This window comes from Siniperca chuatsi, linkage group LG11 (genome assembly GCF_020085105.1).
Source record: "Siniperca chuatsi isolate FFG_IHB_CAS linkage group LG11, ASM2008510v1, whole genome shotgun sequence".
Lineage (NCBI taxonomy): Eukaryota > Metazoa > Chordata > Actinopteri > Centrarchiformes > Sinipercidae > Siniperca > Siniperca chuatsi.
In genome coordinates this window covers 15,399,982-15,414,667 of record NC_058052.1, presented here as the reverse complement: position 1 = coordinate 15,414,667, position 14,686 = coordinate 15,399,982, and the positions used below count along the sequence as shown (strand labels likewise).

The following is a 14,686-nucleotide window of genomic DNA, read 5'->3' as shown; positions in this document are numbered from 1 at the left end:
CCAGTGGTCTGCCAAGCTGAACAGACCAGCAGAACTGGTCCTGTAGAGCTCTGGAGGACAGACACTGCAGCAATAGAGCCTGAAACACTGCAAAACTGCAGCAGCTTGAATTTTAGAGCATCACCAGATGTTTGGCTGACTATCAACAGCAGCCCACTGAGTGGTGGGTCGCCGCTTTGTGTCTTTATGAGGACTGTAATAGTTTCATTCCTTCCCAAACAGTGTAGGAGGCATCGCACAGCTCCCTGGCAATGTGCTACAGAGAGAAACGGCTACAGCTAAGCCTCCTGACCTCGCAGAGTGCAAACTCACCTCCTGCCAAATCAACGGGCAATCCTGAGCCCACTAAAGCTTTCAGAGCTGCTTTTGTATATTCTACACTGACTATTCTTTTAGTTAACAAAAATGCTGATTTATTTGTCCTCAACTCCACCTTTCTTTCACAATTCTCCAGACAATTTCTTTCTAAACAGCTCGATAAAAGACACCTTCTGAATAAATGAATCATTGAACAAACAAAAACAGAGCAGATGAGAGATAATGAGTTTTTGGCTTTGGATACACGTATAAATTTATATCTACAACCATACACCTTAATCCCCCCACAGTGACAAGCTCACTGTTGGAGGCAATATCATCTTTACAAAACAATTCACCCCCTGGCTAAATGCTGCAGCTTGTTTTCCTGTTATTATATAAATCTCTCTCTCCTGGTGTGTGTGTGTGTGTGTGTGTGTGTGTGTGTGTGTGTGTGTGTGTGTGTGTGTGTGTGTGTGTGTGTGTGTGTGTCTCATGACAGGTATTACAGTGGGAGTGTTACAAGTAACTGGATACCTAGAGAGTAGATGTTTTTCTGAGTCATCCTCCGAGAGGAGAACACTGTTCGATTAAAGAAAACACCAACAGTTCATCGACTGTCAACAAGTAAAAAGTCCAAAGCTAGAAAGCAAAAAGTATCCTGCCTGGTTATCAGTATAAAAGTAGAGCAGGTGCTTCGACAGAATGAACAAATTCTTTGGATGTTTGAGCTTTCACATACAAATTATCCAGACTGTATTGTCGTGCCAAGCTGGAGATGTTATGAAATATTCCTCACAGGCCGATGCTGCGGTTATTTATGTAGAGGGATGTCTTTTAAGTAGGTCAACAATTGGATATGAGCGCATTAATTTTTTATTTGATCTGACGCGAGCCGATGCGATTCAGCTTGAATCTGTGCCATGTGAAGCAATACAGGGTTTGTTTTTGTGTCCTTATTGAGTCTGGCTCATGTGGAAGTGAATGAAAACAAATCACGTGTCCGTCAAGATCCTCCATCAAACTGTCATCAGCAGGTCGTACAGACAAGAAACGTGTAAATTAACGGAAGTTCTTATCAGCTGTACATTTTACTGTGATCCATAAAGTGTCTATCTTTCATTTTCTGGAGCTTTGCATCATAAATGAACTTGACCTACATTTTATATTCTTTCAGTAAAAAGGAACATTTGAGTCACTGCTGGAAATATGAAAATCTTCCATCTCATCCTGCCAATGCTGCAGAGAGCGGGAAAACTGCATAAATGCATAAAATAATCTTCTGTAGTCTCACAGATCATATATCTATTCAAGCAGCTTCCAGGGAACGTGGTTTCAGAGAGATGGTGTGTTACTGAAAATATATTACACCTCTATATTACTCCACTGTTAAATCTTGTGTTTTCAGTTTAAGTCTTTGACAATATCTGTCAAGAGTTTGGAGAGGACTCAACCCAGCAACCTTTCCAGTCACAAGCTGACTCACTCTCCAACTGTTGAGACTCCCAGCAGACTTGTCCACCCAGAAAACAATTAATACAGATTTGGAACCTGCCAGTCAGTGGTATTTCCCTTTAGAAAGGAGCAGGGAACACCGGCTGGCAGGCAGACTGCTGAGTATTAATTAAAGCTGTCAAATTTAAGACCCTTGTTCATACTTTACGTCTATCACTCCATTACACACACATTTATCACAAGAAATGGCGGTCTAGGTAGGACATTCAATGATAATACATAGTGTCCAGAAACTGCTAACTAATTAAATCCACCCCTCCATTCACGGATGAGATACCTGGCACTAAAACAGGGAATCGTCAACGTTTATATATTCAGTCTTACCGTTCAAACTAGACTGAATATTAGGAATTAGCGGGATGTCCCAAGCTGATCTGTGAGATCAATATCTGAGCCAATCAAGGAGCGTTTAAATTGATTGGTTTCAGCTATTTTAAGCCTCATCAAACTATCAAACCAAACTATTCTGCCACAGCAGCTCCAGACCGACATTGCTCTCTCCACAGACACTAAACAAAACCCTGATGGAAACGATTAAAGATATAGTACGACATTTTGGGAAAGACGCTCATTTGCTATCTTGCCGAGAGTTTGACGAGAAGTATGATAACACTCTCATGTCTTTTACACTTCAGTTTTTGCAAACGAGATACAATGTGTTAAATAGTGAGCTTTAGAGGTGCTGGTAGGTTGTGTTACCTTCAGACAGAGTCAGGTTAGCGTTCCCCCTGCCAGCAGCCTACTGTAGCTTAATATTCAGCTTACGGCACAAGAGTAGTATCAATCTTCTTATCTAACTCTAGGCAAGAAAGCGAATAAGCATATTTCCCAAAATGTCGCACTATTCCTTTAAAGGAAAGCAATGGTGAATGCTATATTTGTTCGTGCAGGGCTCTTCAATTATCAAGTATATCTTACTTATGAGTCTTAGTTTCATAATTTCAGCAATAATTTTTATCAGCTACCAAAGGTATATAGGAGGTGATGACAGATACAGAAAACAACCATGTGACCAAAAGTTCATAATTATTATCTCACTTTTAAGTTCTTACCTAATTTGACCGTTGTAAACATTTGATTTGATCTTCCTGGTTCAACTTTGACAGACTTTGTACTGACTGCAGTTGTGCACACAACACTATTTTACAATTCAATGGATGACTGTAACAGACATTGTGGGTCTGATCACATTTGGTTTCACTATCACTGGTGTTGATAAATGGGTTAAACTGGGGATTTGTTGGGTTGGGCCACTCATGTTGCTTGCCTAAATATACTCCGATATTAAGCTGTGGTGCTTGGATCTCTCAAATTTAACTGGTGAGCAAAATGTTATCATATCCAAGAATGACAGACAAAACTACAAAAAAAGACATAAAATAAGCCAATTTCTTTTACTGTCCTTATAGTGCACATTGTGCAGCTGTATTGCACAGAAAAATGTGAATATTGAGTCATGATTCTGTATATTAAATATCATATCGAATAGTGACTTAAAAACGATATAGTAAAAGACTCCATGATCAGGTGCATAAAACTTCCCGAGCAGCTACATGAGGGTATTAATGTCTGCAGTCTAAAAAGGAAAGCCATTCTTAGTTTTTGTGTCACATTTTCACCATCTGTTATCGGCCATCAAATTGAAATAAATCCATAATAATAAATTCCATAAATGATCAGTGAGTCAGTTTATGTAAAGTGGCCTCATCACGTTTAAAGAGTGACTGGCTCGCGGATCAAACATTATTGCCGGAGCGGTCCCATGGTGATGAGGTGATCTATTAGCACAAGTAAAGGGTTTATCCTATAAGAGGCTCAGGAGAACAAGGACTGAAACCCTGGAGTCAGATTCCATGCAGGCCGTAGCTCTGCCTGAGGGAGCGATGGAGAGGAGCAGGGAGGTTTGTCTGACAGAGAGCCACACTGAGCTGAGGAGCTGAGGTTTAAAGACATGTCTGTTCTCGGGAGGCTGATCAGAGAGGCAGCTCTGATTGGGACGATGTGATGCGAGAGAGGCAGGTTATCCATCAGCAGCTCTCACTCCACTGCATGTCCAACCTGTCCTGTCAATCTCTGCCTTCCTCCTGTCTTTACATTCTGTCTCTTTTCTCTCTGTGACGGAGGAAGGCCATTCATCATTCATTCATATTTTTCCATTTGTGTGTGCTCACCTTTGATATATTGCTGGACCTGCTTGCAGAATGACCCAGGGGCTTTTCATTCTGTAAAAGAGGAAAAGAAAGGCCGCTCCAGTGAGTGAAAAAACAAATTCAGAAACAGAAAAGAAATGCTGTCCAAACTACACATGCATTCTGCATACTGAGAACTGGCATATGCCCCATAAATACAAATCGGCATCACACTTTATGTTTAACAGCTGTCATTGTACAGCACTATTCATTAAACACATAATTCACATTTGACCATTTGAAACAGAACAGACATTTACAGGAAATGTTTGCAAACGCAACAAACTGTTAACAAGACTACGAGTCTACATGTGTAGAACTTCAAGTAGGTGCAGGGGTGCTTTGAGCTAAATGCTAATGTCAGTATGCTAACATGCTCACAATGACAATGCTAACATCCTGATGTTAAGCAGTTACAAAACACTTACCAGCTTAGATTAGCGTGTCAGCATGCTAACATTTGCTAATCAGCACTAAACACAAAGTATAGTTGAGGCTGTACTGTCATTTGCTTTGCAGATTTGTTTAGAAACAAAAGTATTGGACAAAATGAAATTTTGATCAGATTATGGTGCTATGAAAAGTTAAGAGAAAGTTATTACAATTCATCCTGAGGGAGGACATGAATGTCAATGTATTCAATAGTTTCATAATTTCACTAAAATACAAAAATGTCAACCTCATGGTGGCACTTCAGGTAAAGTCAGGGGATCACCAAAGTCAGTAGGATTCATTGTCTGGGAACCATGAATGTCTGTACCAAATTACATTGCAATCCAATTAATGGACCAAAGTGGTGGACTGACCGACGTACCAGCATTGTCATCCATGTTGCTAGCATAATAAGTAATAATGCAAAGGTTTTTATGGTGTAGATATGGTAATATGAATGAAGATATCTTATAGGCTATAGCGGGAATTGGGATTCATGGTTTTTCTCCTTCTAACGAGCAAAACTACATTTCTCAGCAGCTCAGGGGCCTGTGAGCCTGAGCTGTTTGGCATCTTGGCAAATCAAGTTCTTCTGGCACGAGACAAAAGGAGAACAAGTTGATTATATAACACATCCGTCCAAACTCCACATCAAATGGTGTCACAATATTTGTATCATTAACCAGGGAGTGAAACAGGCCAATAATGTCAGCACTTAGCACAGTCAAGTTTTGTTTTGAGGCTGTAATGATCCTCGATTCCCACTCAGTGTTCTCGGCTTGCATCAGAGACTCAGATAAACAGCCACTGGGGTGTTGTGCTGCATTCAGTGTTGGTATTAAAGCCTTGCATGGCTCCTTAATGAGTAATCAATCATAGTTACATAATGCTGAGTTCACACTGGGTCTGGCAGGGCTGTGGTGCTTTAGACACGAACAAATCTTTGCAACAGGAAATCAACTCTATAGGGAGAGTGTTTTAACTATCTACACACTGTACACATAGAAGTATGGTCAGATTAAACTGTTATGGGGTAAAGATTTCCTCCAAGCTCTCATCAAGTACAGTGCACAAAGTAGACCACACATGGAAGCTTTATTATATAACCAAAGTCCCAGAAGACGGTGTAGTCCCTCATTCGTCCAGGAGTGTTCTATCGTAGAAAAGGTTTCAGTCGTAGTCATCTGGACTCCCATCCGGAAGTCATTCTCAATTGTGAATGACTTCCGGATGGGAGCCGAAACATCTTTATTCTGAAAACAGTGTCCAGATGACTACGACTGAAACCTTTTCTACAAAGTCCCAGAAATCAACCAGTATTCCTACACAGGACAAATACAACCAGACCCAAGCTTTGTTTTTTAAAATAAAAATAAACTTGTTAGTATATTTTAGTATAGTATATTATATAGTATATTTTCTAAAATTTGACCTGATGATGGCGCTAGGTGAAAGGTAAGAGGATCAAAGAGATTTCAATTCATCCTGAGGGAGGCATGAATGTCTGAACCAAATTTCGTGGCAATCCATCAATAGTTCTTGAGACATTTCACAAAAAAACTAAAGTATCAACCTCATAGTGGCACCAGAGTAAAAGTCAGAGGATCAACAAAGTCAGCAGGCTTCATCGTCTGGAGACCATGAACATATGTACAAAATTTTCATGGCAATCCATCGAATAGTTGTTGAGATATTTCAGACCAACCGACAGACAGACATTGCCATCCCTAGAGCCACGCCACTAGCTGCTTAAAACAAGTTGATTTCTACACTACACTGATTTTTTCACTTGTTTAAAGAAATGAAGGTTTTTTGACTCAATAACAGACAGAAATGACCTGATAAGAGGCAGATTTTGCAGTGAACCTGGAACTTTTGGGTCCCCTGGAGGTCGGGGGCCAGTTGGTAATCCAGCCTTGCAGAGGAGGACATCAAAAGAGACACATGAAGACACACACACACACGGGCAGCATTTGTTTGTGTGGAAATCTCGACACTGAGAACTTTTCTCATGTTGTTCAGAAGCAGCAGCTTAAGTGTTACCTCTGCCATCCTTGTCCAAACAGGAAGAAAATTAACCTTGCCACCAGAAACCCATGAACCATGAGTCCAAACACACACACACACACACACACACACACCTAAAAGACTACACGACGTGCTTCCAATTCTTAATTACTTTAGCGCTTCACTTGTGTCCTTGCTGTGAATAGTTGCCATGGTGATAGAGGACTACTGTGTTTGCCAAGTCTCTCCATCACTCTCTGCTTTTCCCTGCTTCCCTCCATCTTCATCCTTATTTCCGTCCCGTCCCACTAAACGACTGAGGACAAGATGCACACACTTGATTTCGGTCATATGGACACTCCCAGCCATGCTGATAAGACAACAACTTGGATGTGCTTTCTGAGATCCAACTATGATAAGATATTTTCATCAGCAGTGTTTGGATAATGCAAACATACCTGCACTCACATCCATTACGTACAAATTCTTGACTACTATTTTAACTACTGTCACACCTTCATCTGGTCTTACTGGGAGATTTGTAGTCTGTGCAGACAATTAAAGTGCAATTAAACACACATCAGACATCTCTCTTATGTCTCAGCTCTAATTCTCCAACAGTTGACTGCTCAGAGAAATAGCAAAAGTTTCCATTATCTGACGAGGCAAAGAGCTGACATTAAGAAGTTTGTATGTTTTCACCAGTGGTTCTGCAGATATAAGTGCAAAGAGAGGCATGATCTCAGTCTCTTACTGTACTAGTGGGTTAAAATGAATCAGTTCTCCTCCATCTCAATGTCATTACCTCGTCAATGTCTTCAATACAATGTCACAAAACGGTAAATACAGTAATCATTGGGTGCAGTTTGTGCAGCAAATCAATTGTCAGATTAAAAGAGAATAAAAATTCAGTTTGTACAGGAGATGACAGACGGGGATAAAGGGTGAAGCAAAAGAATAGAACAAATTGTTGATCCTTGTCCTTAATCCTTCCTTCTTGGCCAAAAATGGAGTAACAAGAGGAAATGCCCGGACCAAGGGTTTCTGGGAAATCACAAGGCCACAAATTGACCGATGACTTTTATAGACAGCAGTGATTAGAGCAGAGAGGCTGCAGACAGATGACAAAAGATGAGAAAGGAAATAGATCAACACCATTTCCATGCCCCCTCTCTTTCTTTCTAACCCCATTTCTCTAAAAATCCTCTCTCCTAAACCGTGTTACCTCCAGTACAAGGTCTGAGAGTCACCTTCACTGTCACCATGACTGTAGACTATAAAAGGGCCTTATTCTCTGGGCTCATGCATAATTCTGATAAAGAAGGTTTCAGGTTTCACAGTCCGCTGTGTCCGTCTTTCTCCACCTCCTCTGTGGGTCTGTTCGCAGCCCCAGGCTTTGATAACACAACTTTCAGACTAGACTCTGAAGACTGGAGCTTGTAAGAAAATTAAGCTTAGGAGAGTACGGCAGAGGGGGAGGAGAGATCGTATTCAGAGGGATTGCTGTGTCTTTCAGGGCTCTGTTCACGGCCCACAGCTCGCTTTTATGCAATAATCTCAAAAGATAAAATCTTTGTGAATTTAATCCAACCTCTTTGACATGCTTCTATTCTATTCTACAACATTTCCATCTTCAACACAACTTTTTCCAATATTAGAGTTGAATCCATCATCTGTGCCGTCTTTCATGAAGATGTCACCGATTGGACTGTAGACTAAATGGGAGCTAGAGCTGAAACAATTCAGTTAATTTTAAATCAATCAAGAAAACCAATTGGCAACAATTTTTATAATCGATTAATCGTTTCAGTTATTTAATCAAGCAAAAATACCAAATATTTGTCAGTTTCTGCACCATTTCACACCAGCATCATGACAGAGGCAGAGCATAACCAGGACCAAGAGGTACGATCACATCACACCTGTTTTAGCCTCTTTACATTGGCTCCTTGTTTGTTTTAGGATTGATTTTAATTTTCTTATTGATTACTTTTAAGACTCTTCATGGCCTGGCTCCAGATATATTTTAGACCTTTTAATCTCTTATGAACCTTTACGTAGTTTGAGATCTTCGGGCAGGGGTCTGTCTGTCTGTTCCTGAGTCCAGGATGAAAACTAAGGGGGACAGAGCTTTTGCCATCAGGGGCCCGAGGCTCTGGAACACCCTGCCCGAAGAAGTTAGGTTGTCTGAGTCACTGTCTTCCTCAAAACACATTTTTATCAGAAAGCATATCCTGATCTTACCTGAGCTGTCTATTTTATTGGTTTTTATGTATTTTATCATTGACTGTGGTATTTTATTTCTCTCTCTGTGAAGCACTTTTTACTTTGTTTTGATAAGTGCTCTATAAATAAAGTTTGTTTGTTTGTGTAGTATTATTATTATTATTATTATTATTATTATTATTACAAAGAGGATTGTGTTACACACCATCTGTGCTCACCTATACCAACAACAGTTTTGGTCCCAACACAAACATGAAATGGGATTTCACATGATAGGTCAGGGTCGCAATGACAGCTGCTTGTCAAGCTTGACACCCTTCACCTTGTACATATTTTTGTTACGTAAGATTGAGACAGTTTTAAAAGAACAGCTAGGATGCAGATGGGTTTGTGAACTGGACAAAAATTGATCTTACAAAAGGAAAAATCCACTTTTGAATACTTTTATGCTCTATTATCAGTGTGTTATGCATTACATATTATGCATGTACACTTTCAAGGTGCTTTTTTGCTTACTTTTGAAATAATTTTGTTGTATCTATTTTCCTAAACTGACTTCATCTACTTTGACTTCCCGGAGTATCTTTAAACATCCAGGACTTGCCTGGAGTCGCAGCATCTGCTCTTCAGTGGACAGACTGATTTTGATTGTGACACTCATAGAAATAGTAACGTCACAAGAGTTTGTTTTTCCAGCTGTGAATAAGTGTACTACTGTTGCTTATTCACAGCTGGAAGTTACAACAAGCTTTTTAGTTGCAGTGCATTATAGCCTGTTAAGGCTTCAGTGAAAAAAAAAATCAAAAATCAAAAAAAAAAAAAAAAATAAATCAATCAACAGATCTCAACTATTGCCGGCAACATGTAGGAGCCCACACTTCTGTTGCATAAAAATACTCTGATCATTTTAGAAATGCATCACAAATAAACATAAAATACAACAAGCTTCGAATCACAGTAGCTAAGGATGATCATAAGTTAGGTCTCTTTGCAGATGATATTATTATATACCTCAACAATCCGGATTATACATTTCCTAAACTTTTAACTTTACTAAAAGACTTTGGAGGGAAATCTGGGTATAAGTTAAACATATCAAAAACCCAAGTTCTTTGTATAAAATATAGACCAGCTGACTCAATCAGACGAGCTTACAAACTAAAATGGGATTCGGGAAAAATAAAATATTTAGGTGTCTACCTTACTAGAGAACTAAATACATTATATGAGGCTAATTATAATAAGATTAATGAAACTATACAAAAAGATTTGACAAAATGGGCAACACTAGTCATGGATTTAAGCTCAAGGATAGAGGTGATAAAAATGAATGTGTTACCTAGATTGCTTTATTTATTCATTTCACTGCCAGTTTGTATACCGAATACTCAATTTGATAAATGGGATAAACAAGTGAGTAGATTTATTTGGAAGGGGGCAAGACCAAGGGTTAAGCTCAAAACTCTACAACTAGAAAAAAAAAGAGGAGGACTTGCTCTTCCAAATTTTAAAGAATATTTCCTAGCTGCCCAGCTGAGATATGTAATTTTCTGGTGCTCACCAGAATATTACTCCAAATGGAAACACATTGAGCTTAACTACGGATCATGTCAGCCACAAGCAAGGCTGGGTGAGAAAACAATTAACCAACTTATAGAACCAAATACTATAGTAGATACAACAATTAAGATCTGGTGGGATGTAATGGATAAATACAAAATGGAGGAGGATTGTAAATTGTTGATCTGGCCATTGTATTCTCCAAAATTCAAATGTGGTCAGATGGATAGCACATTTACAAGATGGATTGACAAGGGAATCACTGCAGTGTGTACATTAACAGACGGAAAAAAGTTTAAATCTTTTGAAAACTTGAAAAGAGAATTTGACTTGGAAAACTCTGATTTATTTAGGTATTTCCAACTGAGACATCTTTATAATACAGACATTGAAAATCACCTTTCTCAAGAGGGCAGTGAACTAATTGATATGGTCACAGGGGCTTACAGACATTTACCTTCGAAAATTGTATCCAGGCTGTATAAAAGTCTACAAAATTGCAATAGGTTTGACTCACTATACATAAAACAGAAATGGGAAGCAGAACTGCAGCTTAAACTGTCAGAGAATGATTGGCATTCAATCTGTCTTTTACAACAAATTTCTACTAGCACCAGACAATGGAGAGAATTTGGCTGGAAGAACTTGGTGAGATACTTTATTACACCCCTCATTAAAAACAAACAGTTAAAAAAAAAACAACAGTGTTGGAGACTCTGCGGGGATGTCAATGTCAATCATTCTCATATATTTTGGTCATGTATAAAAATTCGCCCCTACTGGGAATCTATTGTAATAGAAATGGAAAAGATTTTGGGTTACAAAATATCGAATGACCCACAGACTCTGTATTTAGGCCTGTTAACTAAAGATGTTGTTAGAGGGGAAGACATTCATCTATTCAAAGTGATGCTGATATCAAGTAATAAAGTTATAACGAGGAATTGGTTGAAAAGTAAGCCTTTGAGTCTGGACCAATGGAAGAATATCATGGCGGAAATTTTTACAATGGAAAAAATGACCCACGACCTGAGATTGGATGCACATAAATGTAAACTACGATGGTGGAAATGGACCAACTATGGAAGATCTGTATTTGTAGCACCCTACCAGTTGTTATCTTGTTCATTGTGAAAATTAAAAAATGCAAAAATAAAAAGTAAAAAAATAAATAAATAAATAATACAACAAGCTTCAAGCTTGGAAAAGTAATCAACCTCTTTCAAGTCACTACAGAGACATAATTAACTAACACCTTCAGTCTATGGTAATAACACACAACCTGTTTCCAGAGGTTAATGGAATCACACAGAGTAAGAAAACAGTGCATTTGGACTGATAATTGGTAGGATATGTGAAAGCATCATCATTCAGGATGCCAGGAAGCAGAAAAGAGCCAAGCCAAGGACAGTTTGTTAAAATGCCCAGAATCAATTTTTACGGTTTCAGACGCCTTGGGAAACGGCCTCCATCCAACACAAACTATGTTCAACAATGGCACCTCTGTAGGATAAATGCAAAATGTAGCTCTACTGAGCTCTAAAACATATTTAGGGAGATGGGTTAGCCATCAGAGATTTTTTTCCTACAATAAGCAGCTCCTTTCTGTGTGTCCCAAACACTGACACAGAGTTTTACATGGCAGTTACTCTGTTGAAAAAGGGCTAAAGAACTCACTTTATCATCATCTCCTGCTACAAATAGCTGACATCGTAACAAGACCAGAAGGGAGCGACCAAGAGATTGTACGAAAAGGGACAAAGAAAGAGACATAAAGTAAGAGACAGAGAAGGCAAATGAATGATAGCTATCAGACAGTGGTAATGAGGGGACTGTCGAAGGAATTAAATCAGTTAAATTAATGGACAGAGGTTGGTGGGTGTGTGTGTGTGTACGGGTGGTTTATTAGAAATGACTTTCCTTCATCTCTCTTTTCCTGTCTTGCTCTTTCTCTGTAAATTCATTACATGTATAAATGACTTGTGCGTGCTGCTGAACTTTTAACTCAACAGAAGTCGTATAATTTCCTAATCATCACAGTTCAATGTCCAACAGCTTAACCTCTGTCTTTGACAGCTTAAACAACCATAAGGGCTGTCTTAATACAAACATATGTTACATTTTCTCGCTCTCCTGTTAGCTTTGTTGCACCTGCCAGAGTTGAATCAATTACACCTTTGTTATTCTTTTGGTGCATGGAGTCTGGTGACCTCATGTAATGCTATTGCCCACCTTAAACCTGAGCAAGGTTTAATCACCCAGGACAAGTGAGAACACCTGTGCGGGTGTACAAGTAATTTATGGTGAGAAAACTGTATTTTATATAGTAGAACATCATTTGTTCCTAATGTGAAATTTGTTCATACAAAGTTGTATTTCCATGATCATTTGTTGGAAATCAATAAACCAAACTAACGTTTAGAAAATCCTATCCACTTGTGAGGGATGTTTGCTTTCTGAAATTGTGAAGTAGAGGAAGGCCCAGTCAACATCTTGTCAGCTTTCACTTGGCACGAAACCATTAAATGGCTTTACATTCCACGCCAGCTTTCACTTTTAGACTGCTTGCAGCATTTTATGTGGTCTGGCGCCAGTAAAACACAAACCTATGCATGGATGCACTTGTGCATCTATAATTCTAGACATCAATGTCACTCTTGAATGAGGACCATGATAAAAAAGGTTATGAAAATTACTTCTACTGAAACAACAGCACACTAAAGCAGACAACCATAACCACTTTGTATTCAGTTAAACACCATAAAGCTAAAGACAAACAGACATTAGAGTGACAGATGAAGGAGTAGAGCTTGTGGATCTGCAGGTATGACTACAGAATCAGAGGCAGTGTTTACATCTGAATAGCTTGCCCTGATATAAATGGCATAAGCATACCATGATCTGCTTAGGGCTGATCATTCTGCCAAATGCAGATCTAAAAATGAGGCCACCCTGTTTTTTTGTTGTTGTTTTTTTTAAATGCACAAATTGCTGCAGACAAGCAGACTGAAAAATGTCCTTCCCAGACCGAAATAACTGAGATTCCGCCATTCAGCTCCTTAGAGAAATTGCTCTCAAATCACTTAAATCAGGGGTGCCCCAGTAGCTCACCTGGTACAGCGTGTACCTTTAAGGCTGATTCCTTACCGCAATGACGGGGGTTTGATTCCAACCCCCGGCTGCATATCATCCCCCCATATCATTCTCTACCGTTGTCACTGTCAAATAAAGGAAAAATGCAAAGAAATGGCAAAAAAAAGAAAATAAAAAAATCACTTAAATCAAATGACAGCAATGTCAATGTCAAGTAGGCCATTAAAAACACACTCTTAGCCTGAAATACAGCTGGCATGCACAAAATGCCTCAGAGGTCACAGCAGGCACACATCCTTGCAGCAAAAGCCATATCAAACGTCCCTGACAAAGTCCCATCAGGAAAGGACGTTGGCCTTTATATGGTTTCCTATCCACGTCAAAGTCCAACGGCCACTCAGGGAGGAAATGCAGTCTGACTCTGAGTGGGCAGCTGGGCAGGAGAGCATCACCAAATGAGAAATCTCAACTATGCACAGTAACAACAATCAGTGGAGAGCTTGGCTGACCACAGATGTCTAACCAGATCTAGGATAATTGTGGCTGGAGGAAAAACGAGATGGACATTATGCTATACAGAGAGGTCATGCACTTTAGAAACAAACCACCTATTTGAGATTCTAGTTTCTAACAAAGCAATTAAACATTTCTCAAATGTGGCTGTATGTCTTATTCGAGGGTATATTTCTTGTTACACAAGAGGCAATAGCTCAGCAAAACTACAGCCCCACAGTGTGAGCCTGCAGCATCTGTGTGTGTGTGTGTGTGTGTGCATGTTTCATAAAGCCACATCAAACTGATGTGTGTGTGCAAAAGAGGCAGGAAAACCCCCCAGCCTCTGTGTTTGCAGGCAAATCTACAGCTTTTGTGCGTGTTTGTGTGTGAACAAGCATGTCTGTCTGTGCTTTCATAGGCAGGATGTGAGCTTGTGGTTTTCCTTTCCTCCTCCTCCTCCATCTGTCCCTCATCTTTCTTCGTCTCGGGCATAATTACATCAGTATGTCCAAACAGGATATGGTAGAAGAGAGACAGTGACCATCTTATTCAATGCAGGACCATGTGGACCTATTCTGGCTGTGCGTCTAATACAGCTATTTGGCAATATCATAGATGCAATACCAGAGTTTAATCCCACAGCAATAAGAACTACAGTAAAGCAGGTCTGTCAAAGAGAATACCAGAGGTTGGTCCTGACGATGAAGGAAGAGTGAAATATGAGCAGCTTTCTAAAGAGAGCAAGAGATCCAAAGATATGTTCAAATATTTTTGTGACTCTGCAGTGAAGCCACATTTCCTCATTAGCTGAACTTCGGGTCATACTCTTCCACATGACATAAGTCATTATTTATGCCTTGTGTGAAAAAGTC

General features: G+C 39.5%; 1 protein-coding gene across 2 annotated transcripts in view; it reads right to left on the bottom strand.

Annotated features, from left to right (window-relative positions):
• The window catches only part of march8 (membrane-associated ring finger (C3HC4) 8), a 78,852-nt gene that overhangs the window by 18,678 nt on the left and 45,488 nt on the right, over positions 1 to 14,686 (bottom strand). For both annotated transcript variants that reach the window (XM_044215415.1, XM_044215414.1), the window contains exon 3: positions 3,984 to 4,034. In XM_044215415.1, coding sequence (XP_044071350.1) covers positions 3,984 to 4,034 — 51 coding nt within the window. The remainder of the gene's footprint in view (positions 1 to 3,983; positions 4,035 to 14,686) is intronic.